This window comes from Centruroides vittatus, unplaced genomic scaffold, assembly GCF_030686945.1.
Source record: "Centruroides vittatus isolate TY-2023 unplaced genomic scaffold, ASM3068694v2 contig_538, whole genome shotgun sequence".
Taxonomy (NCBI): domain Eukaryota; kingdom Metazoa; phylum Arthropoda; class Arachnida; order Scorpiones; family Buthidae; genus Centruroides; species Centruroides vittatus.
In genome coordinates, this window is record NW_027122316.1 from 195,855 (window position 1) to 216,043 (window position 20,189).

The 20,189-nt window shown below is 37.3% G+C and overlaps 3 protein-coding genes across 5 annotated transcripts in view; 2 read left to right on the plus strand and 1 right to left on the minus strand.

The window, feature by feature from the left end:
* LOC136978445 (choline O-acetyltransferase-like) overlaps positions 1–20,189 on the minus strand; it is a 221,724-nt gene that overhangs the window by 61,923 nt on the left and 139,612 nt on the right. The window lies entirely within an intron of this gene.
* Positions 10,337–19,894, plus strand: LOC136978446 (choline O-acetyltransferase-like). Its single transcript, XM_067274152.1, has 10 exons — positions 10,337–10,442; positions 10,554–10,741; positions 10,804–10,919; positions 10,989–11,042; positions 11,124–11,289; positions 12,528–12,705; positions 12,778–12,980; positions 14,276–14,376; positions 19,448–19,576; positions 19,763–19,894. Exons 2-10 carry the CDS (start codon positions 10,688–10,690, stop codon positions 19,773–19,775), a joined length of 1,014 nt encoding a protein of 337 aa, XP_067130253.1. The 5' UTR covers positions 10,337–10,442; positions 10,554–10,687; the 3' UTR covers positions 19,776–19,894.
* LOC136978429 (choline O-acetyltransferase-like) lies at positions 14,509–16,125 on the plus strand. The gene is made up of 7 exons (XM_067274128.1): positions 14,509–14,577; positions 15,019–15,141; positions 15,223–15,361; positions 15,430–15,489; positions 15,570–15,707; positions 15,779–15,996; positions 16,068–16,125. Exons 2-7 carry the CDS (start codon positions 15,020–15,022, stop codon positions 16,123–16,125), a joined length of 735 nt encoding a protein of 244 aa, XP_067130229.1. The 5' UTR covers positions 14,509–14,577; position 15,019.

Genomic DNA, 20,189 nt, shown 5'->3' on the forward strand with positions numbered 1-20,189 from the left:
AAAACATCAGCTTGTATCAATCTAATATATAATAAACGCATGTAATTAGAATTATTTATGTACGAAATGCAAATCAAATACAGTAAGTACATTCTTAACACTGGAATGATTCTGTGGGAATATAAATAATGCAAATTATAACATCTTCGAGAATATACATTTTCTAATTACTACAAATAAGCTTAATATGTATCTTAATACGTAAGCTTGGTATCACGGAAGATTATAAAAATTTCATTTCTGAATTCTTAAACGAGTATTTTTATGTTCCACTACGTGAAAAATATAGTCAGAAACCGAAATGAGCTGAAGCCTTCTTCAATTAGATTGTTTTCCCTGTATTTAGCTAAGTGTTGTATTAATGTACGGTATCTCTTTCAAATAACGTTTTCTGTCATATTCCAATGAAGTTCATTCACGATTTAATACTATTCGTTCATTTACGAAAGGGTGCAATATTACAACCACTATCGTTTAAACACTTAATGTCGCATTAGCCGTGGTTGTCTTAAAATGTAAAGGGAGAGCATTAATTCGATGCGAATGGCAATGTGCCAAAATGTAATTGTTACCCGGGATGAGGGCGCAATTTGTATATTAGAAACATGAAGACAATCTGTAAAAATTCTAGCTTCCAACGGGTTTCGACTCGCAGGCATCTATTAATAATGTCTGGTCCTTGTAGAAATTGCAAGAATTATATTAAGTAGGTTTCGAAAGTTGCGAACGGTCCGATCAGAGAGATCGTGATAATCAGGATAGCAATACTAACATTGATAGGTTGGTGTTAACAACGCTTTTAACAGTTCGAATAATTGTTATCATGTACTATACAAAATTTGTCGTTTCTAATTGAATCATGTCTGATGAACTAGTAAAAGTCTTTTTAATTCGGAAAAATCTTTAACGGTAGACTGTCCCACAGCTGTTACAGGTTATGAACTCCTTTATTGTTTTTCTACAAATGAATTTGGGCCAGTGTTACCTTCCTGGTCCCTCCTCGGTGCCTAAGTTCTTATGTTTCTTCACACTTGTACGGTACTTTCGTGTGTGAAGAAATATAAGGAGAACATAGGCACTGAGGAGGGACCAGGAAGGTAACACTGGCCCGAAATGCATCTGTAGAAAAACAATAAAGGAGTTCATAACCTATAACAGCTGTGGGACAGTCTACCGTTAAAGATTTTTTTCGGATTAAAGAGACTTTTACTAGTTCATCAAATTATGCAGCTGTGATTAGAAAATTCAATAAATCATATCTATCGATAGCTATTAATACAGTCTACGTTTTAATATAGAAATAATAAACGTAATAGACAATAGCAGTATATGCAAAAAGATTTAATATAATGTATGCCGTAAAAAAATTGCAAGCTCTATATATCGGAAAGTTATTAGGAAGATATATGAAATTGTTTCTTTTTCAGCCACCAGTCTTACCTGATTGTTGCAGATCACAATGATATGCCTGCCGCTACCTTCACTAAAATTGTGCTGGTCTTTAATCGCGCCCGGTCTTCTGTAAGCCGTGAAGAAGCGATGATACGTGGCCATGGAAAGCGCGTTCCCTTTTCCTTTTCCCCCAGAAAATTCTTGTTTTAATTCCCCACTGCAACAAATGAGTAATTTTATTCACAGTTTCTTATGTGTAAATAATTCATTTCTTGTTTGTAATTTCCGTTTACCTGTCAACTCTTTGCTTGAACGTAAGCGAGATGATAAATCTCGCTATGTATCTGAGAAATAATACACAATCACCAATAAGACAATTAGATAGAAATGATTATTTCACGAGAAACCATTACCGAAATCTTTCGTCATCCGATTTGAATTCTTGTTTCGGCAGCAGGAAGAACGGACTGGAGTTGATGGGGAGAGGCAAAGAAATTTTCAAATACATATCGTCCCGCCAGAACTCGGTTACCTGCACAGATGTATATTGTTATTTCTACTAAAACGGCTGGTCGAGGAAGAAGAAACACTTACGTAATTTTCATTGCTTTCTGAATATTTCTCCAACAACCCCTGCAGTCTTTGCATTTCTTCCGACTTTTTATAATCTTCCACCAATCTTCGTGCTTCCTCGTATTTGGCACTGGGGACAATTGCTTCGATTCCTTTCAAGAATCTGTTTAGAGTGAGAGAGAGTTCGGGAACCGACGCGACGGCTTTGGCAATTCCTACAAGAGAAAATGATTTTTCAAATGCAAATGCATCATGCTTTCGGGAGCCGACGCGACGGCTTTGGCAATTCCTACAAGAGAAAATGATTTTTCAAATGCAAATGCATCATGCTTTCGGGAACCGACGCGACGGCTTTGGCAATTCCTACAAGAGAAAATGATTTTTTAAATGCAAATGCATCATGCTTTCGGGAACCGACGCGACGGCTTTGGCAATTCCTACAAGAGAAAATGATTTTTCAAATGCAAATGCATCATGCTTTCGGGAACCGACGCGACGGCTTTGGCAATTCCTACAAGAGAAAATGATTTTTTAAATGCAAATCCATCATGCTTTCGGGAACCGACGCGACGGCTTTGGCAATTCCTACAAGAGAAAATGATTTTTTAAATGCAAATGCATCATGCTTTCGGGAACCGACGCGACGGCTTTGGCAATTCCTACAAGAGAAAATGATTTTTTAAATGCAAATGCATCATGCTTTCGGGAACCGACGCGACGGCTTTGGCAATTCCTACAAGAGAAAATGATTTTTTAAATGCAAATGCATCATGCTTTCGGGAACCGACGCGACGGCTTTGGCAATTCCTACAAGAGAAAATGATTTTTTAAATGCAAATGCATCATGCTTTCGGGAACCGACGCGACGGCTTTGGCAATTCCTACAAGAGAAAATGATTTTTTAAATGCAAATGCATCATGCTTTCGGGAACCGACGCGACGGCTTTGGCAATTCCTACAAGAGAAAATGATTTTTTAAATGCAAATGCATCATGCTTTCGGGAACCGACGCGACGGCTTTGGCAATTCCTACAAGAGAAAATGATTTTTTAAATGCAAATGCATCATGCTTTCGGGAACCGACGCGACGGCTTTGGCAATTCCTACAAGAGAAAATGATTTTTTAAATGCAAATGCATCATGCTTTCGGGAACCGACGCGACGGCTTTGGCAATTCCTACAAGAGAAAATGATTTTTTAAATGCAAATGCATCATGCTTTCGGGAACCGACGCGACGGCTTTGGCAATTCCTACAAGAGAAAATGATTTTTTAAATGCAAATGCATCATGCTTTCGGGAACCGACGCGACGGCTTTGGCAATTCCTACAAGAGAAAATGATTTTTTAAATGCAAATGCATCATGCTTTCGGGAACCGACGCGACGGCTTTGGCAATTCCTACAAGAGAAAATGATTTTTTAAATGCAAATGCATCATGCTTTCGGGAACCGACGCGACGGCTTTGGCAATTCCTACAAGAGAAAATGATTTTTTAAATGCAAATGCATCATGCTTTCGGGAACCGACGCGACGGCTTTGGCAATTCCTACAAGAGAAAATGATTTTTTAAATGCAAATGCATCATGCTTTCGGGAACCGACGCGACGGCTTTGGCAATTCCTACAAGAGAAAATGATTTTTTAAATGCAAATGCATCATGCTTTCGGGAACCGACGCGACGGCTTTGGCAATTCCTACAAGAGAAAATGATTTTTTAAATGCAAATGCATCATGCTTTCGGGAACCGACGCGACGGCTTTGGCAATTCCTACAAGAGAAAATGATTTTTTAAATGCAAATGCATCATGCTTTCGGGAACCGACGCGACGGCTTTGGCAATTCCTACAAGAGAAAATGATTTTTTAAATGCAAATGCATCATGCTTTCGGGAACCGACGCGACGGCTTTGGCAATTCCTACAAGAGAAAATGATTTTTTAAATGCAAATGCATCATGCTTTCGGGAACCGACGCGACGGCTTTGGCAATTCCTACAAGAGAAAATGATTTTTTAAATGCAAATGCATCATGCTTTCGGGAACCGACGCGACGGCTTTGGCAATTCCTACAAGAGAAAATGATTTTTTAAATGCAAATGCATCATGCTTTCGGGAACCGACGCGACGGCTTTGGCAATTCCTACAAGAGAAAATGATTTTTTAAATGCAAATGCATCATGCTTTCGGGAACCGACGCGACGGCTTTGGCAATTCCTACAAGAGAAAATGATTTTTTAAATGCAAATGCATCATGCTTTCGGGAACCGACGCGACGGCTTTGGCAATTCCTACAAGAGAAAATGATTTTTTAAATGCAAATGCATCATGCTTTCGGGAACCGACGCGACGGCTTTGGCAATTCCTACAAGAGAAAATGATTTTTTAAATGCAAATGCATCATGCTTTCGGGAACCGACGCGACGGCTTTGGCAATTCCTACAAGAGAAAATGATTTTTCAAATGCAAATGCATCATGCTTTCGGGAACCGACGCGACGGCTTTGGCAATTCCTACAAGAGAAAATGATTTTTCAAATGCAAATGCATCATGCTTTCGGGAACCGACGCGACGGCTTTGGCAATTCCTACAAGAGAAAATGATTTTTTAAATGCAAATGCATCATGCTTTCGGGAACCGACGCGACGGCTTTGGCAATTCCTACAAGAGAAAATGATTTTTTAAATGCAAATGCATCATGCTTTCGGGAACCGACGCGACGGCTTTGGCAATTCCTACAAGAGAAAATGATTTTTCAAATGCAAATGCATCATGCTTTCGGGAACCGACGCGACGGCTTTGGCAATTCCTACAAGAGAAAATGATTTTTCAAATGCAAATGCATCATGCTTTCGGGAACCGACGCGACGGCTTTGGCAATTCCTACAAGAGAAAATGATTTTTCAAATGCAAATGCATCATGCTTTCGGGAACCGACGCGACGGCTTTGGCAATTCCTACAAGAGAAAATGATTTTTCAAATGCAAATGCATCATGCTTTCGGGAACCGACGCGACGGCTTTGGCAATTCCTACAAGAGAAAATGATTTTTCAAATGCAAATGCATCATGCTTTCGGGAACCGACGCGACGGCTTTGGCAATTCCTACAAGAGAAAATGATTTTTTAAATGCAAATGCATCATGCTTTCGGGAACCGACGCGACGGCTTTGGCAATTCCTACAAGAGAAAATGATTTTTTAAATGCAAATGCATCATGCTTTCGGGAACCGACGCGACGGCTTTGGCAATTCCTACAAGAGAAAATGATTTTTTAAATGCAAATGCATCATGCTTTCGGGAACCGACGCGACGGCTTTGGCAATTCCTACAAGAGAAAATGATTTTTCAAATGCAAATGCATCATGCTTTCGGGAACCGACGCGACGGCTTTGGCAATTCCTACAAGAGAAAATGATTTTTTAAATGCAAATGCATCATGCTTTCGGGAACCGACGCGACGGCTTTGGCAATTCCTACAAGAGAAAATGATTTTTCAAATGCAAATGCATCATGCTTTCGGGAACCGACGCGACGGCTTTGGCAATTCCTACAAGAGAAAATGATTTTTTAAATGCAAATGCATCATGCTTTCGGGAACCGACGCGACGGCTTTGGCAATTCCTACAAGAGAAAATGATTTTTTAAATGCAAATGCATCATGCTTTCGGGAACCGACGCGACGGCTTTGGCAATTCCTACAAGAGAAAATGATTTTTCAAATGCAAATGCATCATGCTTTCGGGAACCGACGCGACGGCTTTGGCAATTCCTACAAGAGAAAATGATTTTTTAAATGCAAATGCATCATGCTTTCGGGAACCGACGCGACGGCTTTGGCAATTCCTACAAGAGAAAATGATTTTTCAAATGCAAATGCATCATGCTTTCGGGAGCCGACGCGACGGCTTTGGCAATTCCTACAAGAGAAAATGATTTTTTAAATGCAAATGCATCATGCTTTCGGGAGCCGACGCGACGGCTTTGGCAATTCCTACAAGAGAAAATGATTTTTCAAATGCAAATGCATCATGCTTTCGGGAGCCGACGCGACGGCTTTGGCAATTCCTACAAGAGAAAATGATTTTTTAAATGCAAATCCATCATGCTTTCGGGAGCCGACGCGACGGCTTTGGCAATTCCTACAAGAGAAAATGATTTTTCAAATGCAAATGCATCATGCTTTCGGGAACCGACGCGACGGCTTTGGCAATTCCTACAAGAGAAAATGATTTTTTAAATGCAAATGCATCATGCTTTCGGGAACCGACGCGACGGCTTTGGCAATTCCTACAAGAGAAAATGATTTTTCAAATGCAAATGCATCATGCTTTCGGGAACCGACGCGACGGCTTTGGCAATTCCTACAAGAGAAAATGATTTTTTAAATGCAAATGCATCATGCTTTCGGGAACCGACGCGACGGCTTTGGCAATTCCTACAAGAGAAAATGATTTTTCAAATGCAAATGCATCATGCTTTCGGGAACCGACGCGACGGCTTTGGCAATTCCTACAAGAGAAAATGATTTTTTAAATGCAAATGCATCATGCTTTCGGGAGCCGACGCGACGGCTTTGGCAATTCCTACAAGAGAAAATGATTTTTCAAATGCAAATGCATCGTCAATTACCATACAAAATATAAACTCTTTATTTTAATTGACGACTTAGACTCACAGTTTCTTTTATTTCAGTCATTTTCTCTAGAAGGAGCTCGAATTGCAACCTGTTATTTTTCTGAAGGCTTGTGTTAAAGTTGAAACAATGCGAACCGGTTCTTGCTCAATAATGCCTTGATAATACATACTGTATTTTTGAATGAATTGTAATATTTTTTATTTGCCGTTTATACATGTAAGTTTGTATATTCTTTGTTAATATTTTTTTTTAACTTGGAGAGCCGGATGGTCACGTGGCCAAGATTACATTCTATTTTTCTGTGGCCCGGCATAGAATCCGATCGGTTTGAAAAACCCTAACAATTTATCAGATGTGGTGAAAGTGATTTGTCGGTCGCCATTCCTTACTCGACCGCTGTGTTCTAAGCGCGTGGAACCCATAATGGGCGTTTGGCAGGAATTAATGTAAAAATAAAATTTTCAGAACAATCTAAATTGTAATATATATAAATAAATACATGTTGTTTTTTTATTACTTTACGGCATGCTGTTACTCTAAAACTCTCTGATAAATTTACTTGTCTCGGAATGATTTGTTTTACTATAATTTTTGTCAATATAACATTGTAATAAATATAAATAAATAACGACTAAGCCGTTACAAAGCTACACATCCACAAGAGACGAATTATCGGGCTAGAGTTGGCTATAATACTGGAGGAGGCGATCGGACCGAAGGTCCGGGTAGCGTAACTGGTAACGTGTCTGCACAGATAGCAGAAGTTGCGGGTTCGAGTCCCGCTTCGGGCCGATTTCTTTTCCTCCAGTTCCAAATTATTAAAATTATTTATTTAATTTAATTATAATTATAATTATTAAGTTTAGTAAGAGATGGCGCCTGACGCCAAGTTCTAGTGCCAAATTGTCTTATTTATTATAGCCAACTCTAGCCCGCTAATTCGGCTCTTGTGGATGTGTGGCATTGTAATAAATTAAATCTCTGACTTGAATCATCTCATTTCTTTCACGATATCGATATTTTCTCATTTACCCGAAACAGAAGAAAGAGCCAAAATTAAGTAGACAAAATACAGTATGATTACAATTAAACTGTTTCTATTGAGGCACCTCTAAAGCCGGCTTTTCTTGTCGGATTTGATGATGGTACATGCGTTATATAGACCAGTATTTCTGAAACTATGGGTCGCGTTAAAATTTTAATGGATTCCGGAATGATACCACCTTTCGCAGAAATACATGTATTTTTGAAATATCCCGTAAAACCGAAGAACAATAGAATAATAAACACTGAAATTGTAGTAAGTTATTTGTTTCAATTCGAAATTTGACCGAACCGCTCTTGTCAGAAATGTACTCAATGTCGCATTTCACAAGTAGCAATTATCTATAATGCATCATTATTTCGTTATATAATACAGTAACTTCAGTTTTCCAGGAATTTTTGTTTTAATTTCATATTAAAGCATTTGGATAGCTGTATCATTACATACAAATGTATTGGATCCCGTGAGGAAAAAGTTTTAGAAACGCTGATATAGATAATTGGGAATAGATTTTCTAAATAAAAGCCCCACCAGATAGCGTTTTTCACAAAATTTTATACAATGTGGGCAGACTTATTAAAAAGAACTGCATTGAAAGCGGAGGATCATTGTTTGTTCCTTTATGTTATCGTTAATCGAGCCGTTACAGAAGAAACAGGCGTTTTGCCAATGAATGTGTTTTATCAGAACACCAGCAATAGCTCGGCTGTATCCCTTCTTGTCCGACTATATAAAAACTTCTTCGGTCATTTTAATTTCATTAAGCAACAGTTTTATTCTCTGGTTGCAATTTGCACGAAAACCATAATATGACGTCTGGGAAAAATCTCGAAAATGAAGTCATCCACGCATCAGCAACAAAATAGAATGTACTTTTTAAGTACAGTCAAACCTGTTTTTATGCGGGGGATAGGGACCGCATTAAAAAAACGCATAAAAAAAATCTCACGAAACTTCACGAATGGCTGAAAATAATAGTTTTCGCGACACAATTAAAAAATATTTTTTTTATGCGGTCAACAGGGACCGCATAAAAAAGTCTCACATAGAAAATAACTCAAAACCGTACGAAATAGAATTTATTGACAACAGATGTCAGCACTTGACTGCATCGTCTGGTCTATCGTCTGTTTTACATATTTTTGTCCAGGTGGTGTTTTGTTGACTTAAAAAGTAAATTATTTCATTTTTCGCATATTCATGCAATAATATTACTATAATAAGTGCATTTATGCTATAATAAGTTTATTTAGCTATAATAAGTCAACGTAAGACATGACGAATCGCACGAGACTAGTCGCCAACTATACCGCACAAATTAAAAATTCGCATTAAAAAAATCGCACAAATAAAAATCGCACATAAAAAGAGCGCATAAAAACAGGTTTGACTGTATATTTAAAGAGTAAAGGGGAAAAAATACATCCATGTAGCTTCAGATGTAAATGTATTAGACGTAGTTTTGTTAACTCTTACTCTTTCAGAGTTATTGTCATATAAATTCTGATCATCGAAACAAGATGGCGCGGGACTCTCATCTTCTGGAGAGCGGGCCACGATTTGTGCCATTTTACACAATTAAAGGCTTTGGTATAGTCTACGAAACAAAGATAAACTTGTCCAGCGTTCAAGATTTGTTAACAAATTCCTTTACCAGGGATAAATCCCGACTGTTCTTCAGGTATTTCAGGTAATAGGAAGGGTTTCAAACGTTTATTAATTATTTATTAATTATTTGGAGCATTACTTTGCTGGCATGGTTAATTAGGCTAATAGTTCCGTAGTTACTACAATCCGTTGGTGCACATATTTTCAATTTGTGTGTACGCTGTGTCCACTTCATCGTCCAAAGCAGCCGAAGTGGATATATAAACTTGAATACTATGAAGTTTACTGGCCTGGAAGACATTGTAATTTTGACTATGCGGTCGGCTATAGGTTAAATTTCATCCAGATGCATATTTTGCCTGTGGTGCCTGGTTGCCTACATCCACACGCCCAGTAACTCATTTTACACCAAATGATCCGGAATCAGTTTCGGGCCGGTTGCTGACCGGTTTGCGATGCATGTCATCGATACTATCAATGCTCATCATCATCATAATATTCTCATGTAAAAATCATCGTGTGGTTTCCTGTTGCACGTTTGATCCTTACGTCGTTGACCGAAACTAATGGTTCCTCCTCCATAGAGAAAAAATCGGTGCCTCTACCAGCCGATCTCGAAATTTCGAGAGCGAACACTGGTTGCTAGTTTTGGTCTGCGGAGGGGATTTCATTTCTCCGGTACCGCCCATAACTGGGAGGCATTCCCCAATCCCCCACCTGGGGAGGTACTCGATGGGGGACCAGCAACCCCACACGAATCTTGACGTTTATAACATCTAAATTATACGACACGTGAGTGATCTGGAGAAGGAATGCTTTCGGAGAAGACTTTTTATGGGAGATTGGTCCCAATTTAGATGTTATAAACGTCAAAATTGAAGCCAATTTCCCATAAAAAGTCCTCCCGGGAAGCATTCTCTCTCCAGATCACCCACGTGTCGTATACAAACAAACAAAAATTTTAAAGTAATTTTATTTACATCAATTACAATAGTTCAACGCACAAAATAAATCGTAGAATAACGTTATAATTTTATTTTATCAATTATAAATTAATATTATCAAGGCATTATTGTGCAACAAGCGATTCGCATTGTTTCAACTTTATAAACATCTTCAGCAAATTAACAAGTTGTAATTCGAGCTCTTTCTACAGAAACGAAGCGAAAATATCTGCAATGAAAGAAAGTGTGAGTCTGAATCATCAATTACGATAAAAGATTTAATATTCTGTAACGTAATTGACGATGCATTCAACTAGCACGGTGCATTTCCATTTGATAAATCACTTTCCCGTGTAGGAATTGCCGAAGCCGTCGGTTCCCGAGCTCCCCGTCACTCTAAACAGATTCTTGGAAGGAATCGAAGCAATTGTTTCAGGTGACAAATACGAGGAAGCTCAAGATTGGTCGAAGAATACAAAACGTCGAAGAAAATGCAAAAGCTGCAGGGGTTCTTGAAAAGATATGCAAAAAGCAAAGAAAATTACGTGAGTTTTTCTTCTTTCTCGACAAGAAGTTCCACTGGAAATAATAATAAACGCCCTTGCAGGTGACCGAATTCTGGCTGAAAGAAAATTTGACAAATCCTCTGCCTCTCCTCATCAACTCCAGTCCGTTCTTCCTGCTGCCAAAGCAAGAATTCAAAACGGATGACCAAAGATTTCGGTAATGGTTTCTCGTAAAATATTCATTTCTAATTAATTGTTATATTGATGGCTGCTTGTTACTTCTTAGATTCACGGCAAAATTTATCATTTTTTCGCTTATGTTCAAGGAAAGAGTTGACAGGTAAACGGAAATTTTGACCAAGAAACGAATTATTTACACGAGCGAAACTGTGACTAAAATGATTAATTTGAATTATTCTAGAGGTGAATTAAAACAAGAATTTGCTGAGGAACAAGGGAAAGGGAATGCGCTTTCTATGGCCACGTATCATCACTTCTTCACGGCTTACAGGAGACCGGGCACGATTAGAGACGAGCACATTTTTAGTAGAGGCGGCAGATATTTCATTGTGGTCTGCAACAATCAGGTAAGAAGAAAGAAAACAATGCTATTTATCGTCTCTATAACTTTCCGATAGTTTGAAGTTGCCTTTTTATGATGAAATATATTACGTTGAATTTTTCCCTACAGGCTTATTAAAACTATCTGTACGTGTACTGCTATACTCTATTACTGAAGTTAACAGTAGTTTTCTTGCATTAGCCCATATAGAAAATATGCTCTTCAGTCGATTCTTTTAAAATTTTCATGTTATTTCCCATGATTTTTCGTAATACATCAAATAAGTTATTTAATTATTTAATTTTTTGGTTTTCTTCACAAGCATATTAATGCATCAAAGCGTATCATGGTTAGGAGTTTATACCATGAGATTCTTTAAAATCATGGGTTTCGTATCTCAATCAATTTTACGATTAAAATTTATGGAATTTCTATCGGGTTCTAGGTGGGGCATTGTTTTCCTTCTGATATGTATATATATATATATATGAGAAGAAAAACAATCTCGCTGAAGTTGTTGCGACGTCAGAGTAGGTAATTCTCTATTGAGTCCTTACGGGAATAATCTTGCTATTTTTCCCTCTTCCACTGGTAGATGTATTTTCACCCGCATTTTCAGATGGTAGATTGTTTAGTCGAACCACTCAGTCTCGTTTCTCAAAGACTTTCATTTAATGCCCTCAGTCAATTATTTAGACACAGTAAACTTAAACAAACAACTTACTCATTCAATAATCACTTAGGAGTATCATAAACATTATCTCCCTATTGCAACGCACTTTTCTGGACAGTTGTTGTAAACCGTGACATTCTTGTCTGTATTGTTTTGTTGTTATCGATACAAACAAAGCGAAAATATTTTAATGACGACCTCTATCAGATGCAAGGTATACACAGAGTGATCCGAAAATTTCAGGCACAATTGAAAGATAAGTCAGGAATACAAATAAAGAACCATTCTTATCTGGAAACATATAGCCTCAAACACCACCCGAGAGATCTAATAAAATGATGTAATTCTTGACCTATTTATAAAGTTTCTCTAAGTCTTTTGAATGAAGCTTCATATGTATCAATGTATCTTTTGAGAGACGTTATTATTTCCAATATTTATATTACAACAGAACCATTCCAGTGTAAAGAAAGTACTTTCTCTATTTGATCTGCATTTCGTACTTAATTAATTCTAATTAAATACGTTTATTAGATATTAGATTGATACACTCTGATGTTTTCACAATTGTATTTTTAAATCTTTAACAGCTATTTCAAGTGAAGGTGACTCCTTTTATAGACAGTTATCCAAGTGAAAACATTCTCATAAAAGAGCTGAAGAAAATCGAAGGGTTAAGTCAGCAGGAGCCACACTACCCGCCAGTGGGTATTCTCACAGCTCTCAATAGAAAAGAATGGGCATGGATAAGAGAACAAATGATCGAAAGTGAGAGATCAAAGCAAAATTTCTTAGATATTAAAAATCTTCTATCGTTAACTAAAATTTTCGAATACGCAGATGACGTTAATGAAGAATCCATTCGGATTATTGAAAATTGTTTGTTTGTGGTGTGCATGGACGAATCGAACGAAGAGGCGAAGAAGCAAACGACATCGAAAAGCTTTTCTGACCAGAGGTTGGAAGATAGGGCCCACCACATCCTTCACGGCAATAAAAGTGAACATTCCACCGGTAACAGATGGTTCGATAAATTTATTCAGGTACAATTAATTTATTGATATCAAATAACAGAAAAGGTCGATAATTTTTAATCGTACGCTTTTATTTTAAAATACTTTCTGAATATTTTTAATAATTACGTGAAAAATACAGGGTGGTTATAATTAAAGTTGACAGTTGACCTACTCAGACTTGTATAGAGCCCGTTCTCGTTGACGTATTTTGATTAAACTTGGTTTATACGTTATACCAAGTATACCCGTGGGAAAAAGGCAAAAAGTATTTAGTTCAAATTTCTACCACTAGGCGAATAAATGGCGCATGAAGAACAAAGGCACGAAATAAAAAACACGTAAAAGGTTTTTATTCAGAACATTTGTTCAACGTGCAATCCTTTTGCATCAATCACGTGTTCAAAGCGCCTTACAGTGTGTTCAACAGTAGCCCGCTAGGTTTCTTACGGAATTGCAGCAACATGGCCTGTAATGCTTGCTTTCGATCCAGGCAGAGTCCATATTCCTCCTCTATAGATACGATCTTTCAGATACCCCCGCAACGAAAAGTTACAAGGAATAAAGTCTGGAGAATGAGGAGGCCAGGCATTCGGAAAATTTCTCGAAATTACCCGATCATCTCCAAATTTGTCATGCAGCAGTTCCTTTATTTGTCGGGCAATATGCGGTGTTGCCCCATCTTGCACGAAAACAATAGTCTCTAAACATTCTGGTTTTTGTAAATCAGGAATGACGTGATGCAGCAAAAGTTCAAAGTAACCGGCACCCGTCACGGAACATCTTTTAGGGCCTTGAGGTGATCTCCTCAAAGAAAAAGAAGCTAAAAATGAAGTCAGAAGCGAACCACACCAAACGGTGATGTAAGCGGAGTGCAGAGGCTGTTCATGCACAACATCAGCTCTTACAGTAGCCCATATTCGACAGTTCTGAGTATTCATTGCTCCGTCTAGGATGAATGAGTCTCTGACCACAAAATGTTCCATGGCCATGCATTGTCAACGGCTATTCTGTCCAAAAACCGGCAGCAAACTCTATGTGTCGTTCTGGATCTTGAGGGTGCAGCCTTTGCATTTGTTTCGTTGATTAAGCGAATTACTCGTGTTGAGAGGTGCTCGTTAAGCGAGATTCCAGTGTATTTACCGGAGAATTAACCCAAACATAAATTGTAATAAGTAAAAGACACAGAAATAATCTCACAATGCGATTTGTACCTTGTATGTTTTCTGTTCCGAAAAATTGAGTTTCTTTATATTCTAACCAAAATATGTCCAGTAGTTTGTACGTAAATCAATGCCTGCTTATTTATTGTTGTCGTTCTGTAGTTTATCGTGACCAAAAATGGAGTAAATGGAATTGTGATCGAACGTTCGGTATCGGAAGGGATTAACGTTTTAAAATTCTGTGAAGAATTCCTGGATTTCATGTAAGATAATTTTATCTGTTGAATTAAATATTAGAAATGGAATTGAGGTGATTAATGTACTTACAGGAAAAATGACCAGGAGTGGCTCTCTTCGATTATCAGACAATCATCAGACGATTACGTGGTAGTTAAAAGACTTACGTGGAATATCAACGAACCTCTGGCAAAAGAGATCAAAAGTGCATCGGCCGTCATAGACACGTAACAAATTTAAATTTTTACGATTCACGAATAATAATTTTTATTGACGTGTGGAAAAGAAAAAGAAACGTCAGTTTACGCTTTGCCTGTCTTTAGTATCGTAACCGCTTACAAGTTACGATACGTACGTGGTGTTAAAATAACACGTAAAACAACATACTCGGTGGTTTTACGTGTTGTTTTAACACGGAAAATAACTGAGTATGTGTTGTATAGATTCGAAAACATTTTTATTTAGAGAAAATTGTCATCATTAAATATTGATCCACCATTTAGTAGATTCTTTTGATTCGCATTTTAGGAACCTTTTGTGAACTGTGCGCCCGTCGCATCCGCGTAGTTATGGCACTCATTATAGCTTTACAGCTGTGTTTCATTTGATCTTTAAGACAAACGTGGTCTAAGGAACGAATATATAATAACCGTAAACGTTATTTTCAGAATGGTCGACTCTCTGGAACTTAATGTTTTTAATTTTAACGATTACGGCAAAGAATTTTTGGAGAAACAAAGAATCTGTCTCGATGTGTTTATTCAGTTGTGCTTGCAGTTGACATACTTCAGGTTCATTTAAACCACGATTCTCTTTTTTCTAATGCCTATATAAGCGTAATTAAAGCAACGATGCTGTTATTTTCTCCACAGAATGCATGGAAAAATGACGGCCACTTACGAAAATGCCGCTTTGAGAAAATTTAGATTCGGTCGCATCGACAACTCCCGAGCTTCCAGCCAAGAGGCTTTAGAATTTTCAAAGTCCATGTTAGATCCTTCCCTCAGTCAGGTGAGTCGACTGAAAACTTCTCAATTATACCAAAACTCTATTTAAATTGAGTCGTTCGATATCTTTAGACTGAAAAATGGGATAAATTTCAAAAAGCCGTGAAAAAGCAAACCGAAATTCTCCTCTACGTAAGTAGCAAAGAGCTGTAAATTAACCGAGAAAAGCAATTAACAATTCCGTAATGGCGGTAATATGTACTATCGTGCAGACAATCAACGGAGAAGGACCGGATAACCATCTTCTGTGCTTAAAGGAAATGGCTGATCTGCACGGTTTAGAAGAACCGGCACTTTATAGAACAGATTATTACAAAGAGTTCATGAAATTCCGTTTAGCCACCAGTCAGGTCGGGCATCTTTCTGTGCACTGAGTAAGTTTTAACGGGTGGAAGAAAATTAATTGATTGGCTTTTTGTAGCTTCCCACGACCTACGACATCGTAGTCGGATACGGTCCCGCGGTGCCCGACGGATACGGATGTTCTTACAATCCACTGCAGGATCGTATCCTGTTTTGCATTTCTTCGTTCAAAAACGACACCTCGACGGACTCGGAGAAGTTTGCCCAAAATCTGCAAGTGAGCTTGATGGAGTTGAAGGAGCTTTGCGAGAGTGCGAAGACTGCAGTTTCCACCAGGTTGTTCTTCGTTGTTTAACAATTCGTTGGTGTTTTTAGACAATTGATTTACTCACTTGATGTTCTTTTAGTTTACCGACAAAGGCTGCAGTTAAAGTCGAAGCAAAGAAAATTAAGTTAATCGAATGAAAGAAACTTTTAGGCTATTCGAACGTTTTTCGTCTAAGCTGAAGAATTTCAGCTTAAAAATTTTTGAATTGCAAAATTGTTTAACAATAATTAAAAATTGATTTAATAAATTTCACGGAAACTTGCGTTGTTCGTTTTATTCGTTTAGTCGTAATTGGTTGGTATATAGAATTTCGCGGCATAAAAACAAGTAATATTTATCGTTTACGTTGTGAGAATCCGGACTTTAACATAAACAATTCAACGTGGTAACATCAACTATCTGTCAACTTTTACACCTGAGTGTCTATCTGCTTTTATCTTCTCAGCATCGACAAAGACGTTTTCTCGTGACTTTCTCACCTGCTGTCCCGATTTCGTCGTGTAATATAACAACTAGCTACCCAGTGACGTAGCGAACATAACTGGCGCCCGACACTTTATTGACGCCCCCTTCCCCCTCCAAAAACACATATAGTTTGTGTTTTTGGAGAAGTGGAAAACTATAGAAGTGGAAAAGTGCCAAGTGTTTAATAAATAACACGGTCTTGTGTTTGATGCTCAACATATAAGAAAACACGGTTTCAAGAATACCACATATAGTTTGTCTTGAAGACCATTTAGGCGCCGGGTGCCCTTGCCCCCCCCTCGCTATGCCACTGTAGCTACAAACTGTCGGCAGTCGTCGCCAGTCCCTTTAGGATTAAAGTCATCGAAATTTTTCGTCTGCAAATCGTACTCAATCGGATTTTCACGTTACCCTCAACTGTGCCTAGAAAAAGAACTTTCCCTATCCAGGCCTGTCCCGAACGATCCAAATTCGGGCAACCAACTTCGTGACCCTACACCTTCGAGTCCTCACGAATCCAAATGAAGAAGCATCACCATCAACGCAGGTATTTCCCCACTAGCGAACAATTGTAAACTCACTCTCGCCACCGCTAGATAAATAGGCTAAGTCGATATAACCCGATATATATTGTATATTATATCATGTACTCGTTTTCTTTGAAAATAAGCGGTTATTTAGTTGTTAACTTTAGTTAACAACTAAATAACCGCTAATTAATTTGACTAGAGGTAGGCAGTTATGCCGCCATCTCGTATTAAATTTTGAAAATGTCTAAATTAATAATTAATTATTTATAATTATTAAATTTTATACGAGATGGCGCATAGCTGCCTACCTCTAGTCAAATGAATTAATTTCTAATATTTAATTATAGCCTTTACATAGCCCAAGAATTTGGCATATCTTTGGCCTGTTTATCAGACGTATTATCAGTGTTTTTTTTTTTTTTTTTGTTTTCTGCAAATCGAATTCGCATTCCAGGTTGGTTCATTCCGCGCTAGAAGAAAAGGTGATGATGATTCGCGCTCCTTAACAATGTATATTGTATAATTCTCTTTGAATAAACGTTATACATAAAATATTTTGAGTATTTTCTTCGGCACGAAAGGCATTATTGTATTTTACATTAATTTATATGGGAAAAATTGTTTCGCATTACGAGTAAGACTGTAGAACGAATTATTCTCGTTAAGCGAGGTTCCACTATGAATTACGTCTCTTGTACATTAATGATAAATTACTCTCTACCTGGAATTAGTAGTGTCTTGCCCTTGTACGTCATGTTTTTCCTGTTAGCAATAGAGTGCCAGTCTATCTATTTAACTCTTCCGGCCATGTGAAGTTTCTGGCTTTTCTTGTCGTTTATAACGCCTAAATTGGGTCCAGTTTCCCATAAAAATCCTCCCGGAAAGCATTCCTCTCCCCATCACCCACGTGTCGTATATACAATTTTTAGATGGGTCTAAGAATATGTTCGTTTCTCCCGCAAAAAACACATCTGCGCCTGTAAATCTTGCACGTCGCTTTATCTTAACACTTCCATTCTTAATATTTCCATTGTTAACACTCCCATTGTTAAGGAATACACTTTTTTCATCCCCTCGTGGTACCCTACTAAATGTAATATCCTACTAAAACGCAATTAAAAACAAAAAAAAATTCATCTAAAATAGCACAATAGAAGCCGAGTTCTTTAGAATAAGCCTTAATCCTTTCCACGGAGAGGGAGAATTTCGAAAAATTCCTTCTCAGTGTACATTCTCGTGACTATTTCTAACTATTGTCTTATTGATAATTGTGTATTATTTCTCAGATTCGTAGCTAGATTTATTTTCTTCTCGCTTATGTTCAAGCAAAAAGTCGACAGGTGAACGGAAATTGTAAACAAGAAACTAATTATTTACACGAGAGTAAAATGATTAAATTTTAATTACTCTAGAGGTGAATTAAAAAAGGGATTTTCTGGGAAAGAAAGAAAGAATGCGCTTTCCACGGCCACGTTACTGCTGAAATTCGTTTTATTTGGCAAACGTCTTCAACCTATTAAATTGGCTATCTTCGAGCAACATCTTCATCGTTACATATCGTTCAAAAATAGAATACTTAATAAGAGTAACAGAAAAAACAACGTTTAGAAATCAAATATAAAGCAAAATTAATTTAAAAAAATTTAATAACATAAAATACGAAATAAGTAACTCAAACACAGAAATATATAGTAGAAAATTAAGAGATTTTACCAGACTTTACAATGTACTTTCACGCTATTGCTAAGCTGTTCGCATCCCTTGTATTAATGCCATCTGATTCTGCATGTTTCAAGCTATCTTTTTATCGTTCTTGTTAATGTTGAACTGTATAGACTTAATGACCTTTTCTCATTTTATCACACAGTCCTCGGTCTGTATTATCTTGGATAGTACCGTAGTATTGGACTCCTTTCTTACCTTATATTGACGTTGTTTAAGTCTAATTCTCAAGTTCCATGTGGTGACACCGATGTAATCCTTTTCTCTCCCCAACTGCATGTTTTCATATGTACTTTGTTTCAACTTTAAATTCATCTTCTGAAAGATGTTATCATTTGCAATATTTATATTACCACAGAACCATTCCAGTGTTAAGAAAGTACTTTCTGTATTTGATCTGCATTTCGTACATTTCTTTTATCTTCATTTTACCAGAATTACCATTTTGCTTTCGCCTGAAACTGAATTTCAATTTCATTAAACCGAATGTTCTAAATTAAGGGCATTCGTCTAATTTGCCTGTTAAAATTATAGATAAATCGATACCTGATTGTTTACTCTTGCCGTTCTGTAGTTTATCGTGACCAAAAAACGGTGTAAATGGAATATTAATCGAACGTTCGGTGTCGGAAGGGATTAACGTTTTAAAATTCTGTGAAGAATTCCTGGATTTCTTGTAAGATATTTTTATTTCTTGAATTAAATATTTAGATTGGAAGTGAGGTGATTAATGTACTTACAGGAAAAGTAACTCTCAGTTGACTTTCATACGACGTTCAGACGATAATCATATGGCAATTACAAGACTTGGGTGGAATATCAGCGAACCTCTGGCAAAAGAGATCAAAAATGCATCGGCCGTCACAGACGCGTAAGATACTGTAATTTTGACCATCCGCGAATAATAATTTATATTGGCGTGTAGAAAACAAGAAGAAACGTCAGTTCACGTTTTACCTGTCTTTAGTACTGTAACCGCTTAGAAGTTTTCATTCGTAAAACCTCGTAAATTTACTAAGTATGTGGTGTTTATGTTTGAAGAGACTTTTATTTACAGAAAATTGCCATAATTACATATTGATCCACCATTTAGTAGATTCTTTTGATTCTTTCAATCGAAAAATGTTGCGCAATCTATTATTATTTTTGAAGGAAAATTCCACCGTAATCAGAAACAAACGTTGCAGCAATCCCGACTTAATCTTTTGTTCTTTTCAAGGAATTCTTTGACAAATGCAACTTCTCAAAATATTTATTATATCATTTTATATTATTATTTTATAATTTATTTGTCACTCGAGCACAGTTTCATTTGATCTTTCAGACAATTATGGTCTAACGAACGAACATATATTCACCGTAAACGTTATTTTCGGAATGATCGACACACTAGAACTTAAAGTTTTTATATTTAACGATTACGGCAAAGACTTTCCGGAGAAACAAACAATCATTCAGTTGCGCTTGCAGTTGACATACTTCAG

Coding starts and splice junctions, on each gene's coding strand:
- LOC136978446 (XM_067274152.1), top strand. CDS start 10,688: ATGCAAAAGCTGCAGGGGTTCTTGAAAAGATATGCAAAAAGCAAAGAA. Junction 10,742..10,803: donor CAAAAAGCAAAGAAAATTAC/GTGAGTTTTTCT, acceptor ACGCCCTTGCAG/GTGACCGAATTCTGGCTGAA. Junction 12,706..12,777: donor AAGAGAACAAATGATCGAAA/GTGAGAGATCAA, acceptor TCGAATACGCAG/ATGACGTTAATGAAGAATCC.
- LOC136978429 (XM_067274128.1), top strand. CDS start 15,020: ATGGTCGACTCTCTGGAACTTAATGTTTTTAATTTTAACGATTACGGC. Junction 15,142..15,222: donor TTGCAGTTGACATACTTCAG/GTTCATTTAAAC, acceptor TTTTCTCCACAG/AATGCATGGAAAAATGACGG. Junction 15,997..16,067: donor AAGACTGCAGTTTCCACCAG/GTTGTTCTTCGT, acceptor ATGTTCTTTTAG/TTTACCGACAAAGGCTGCAG.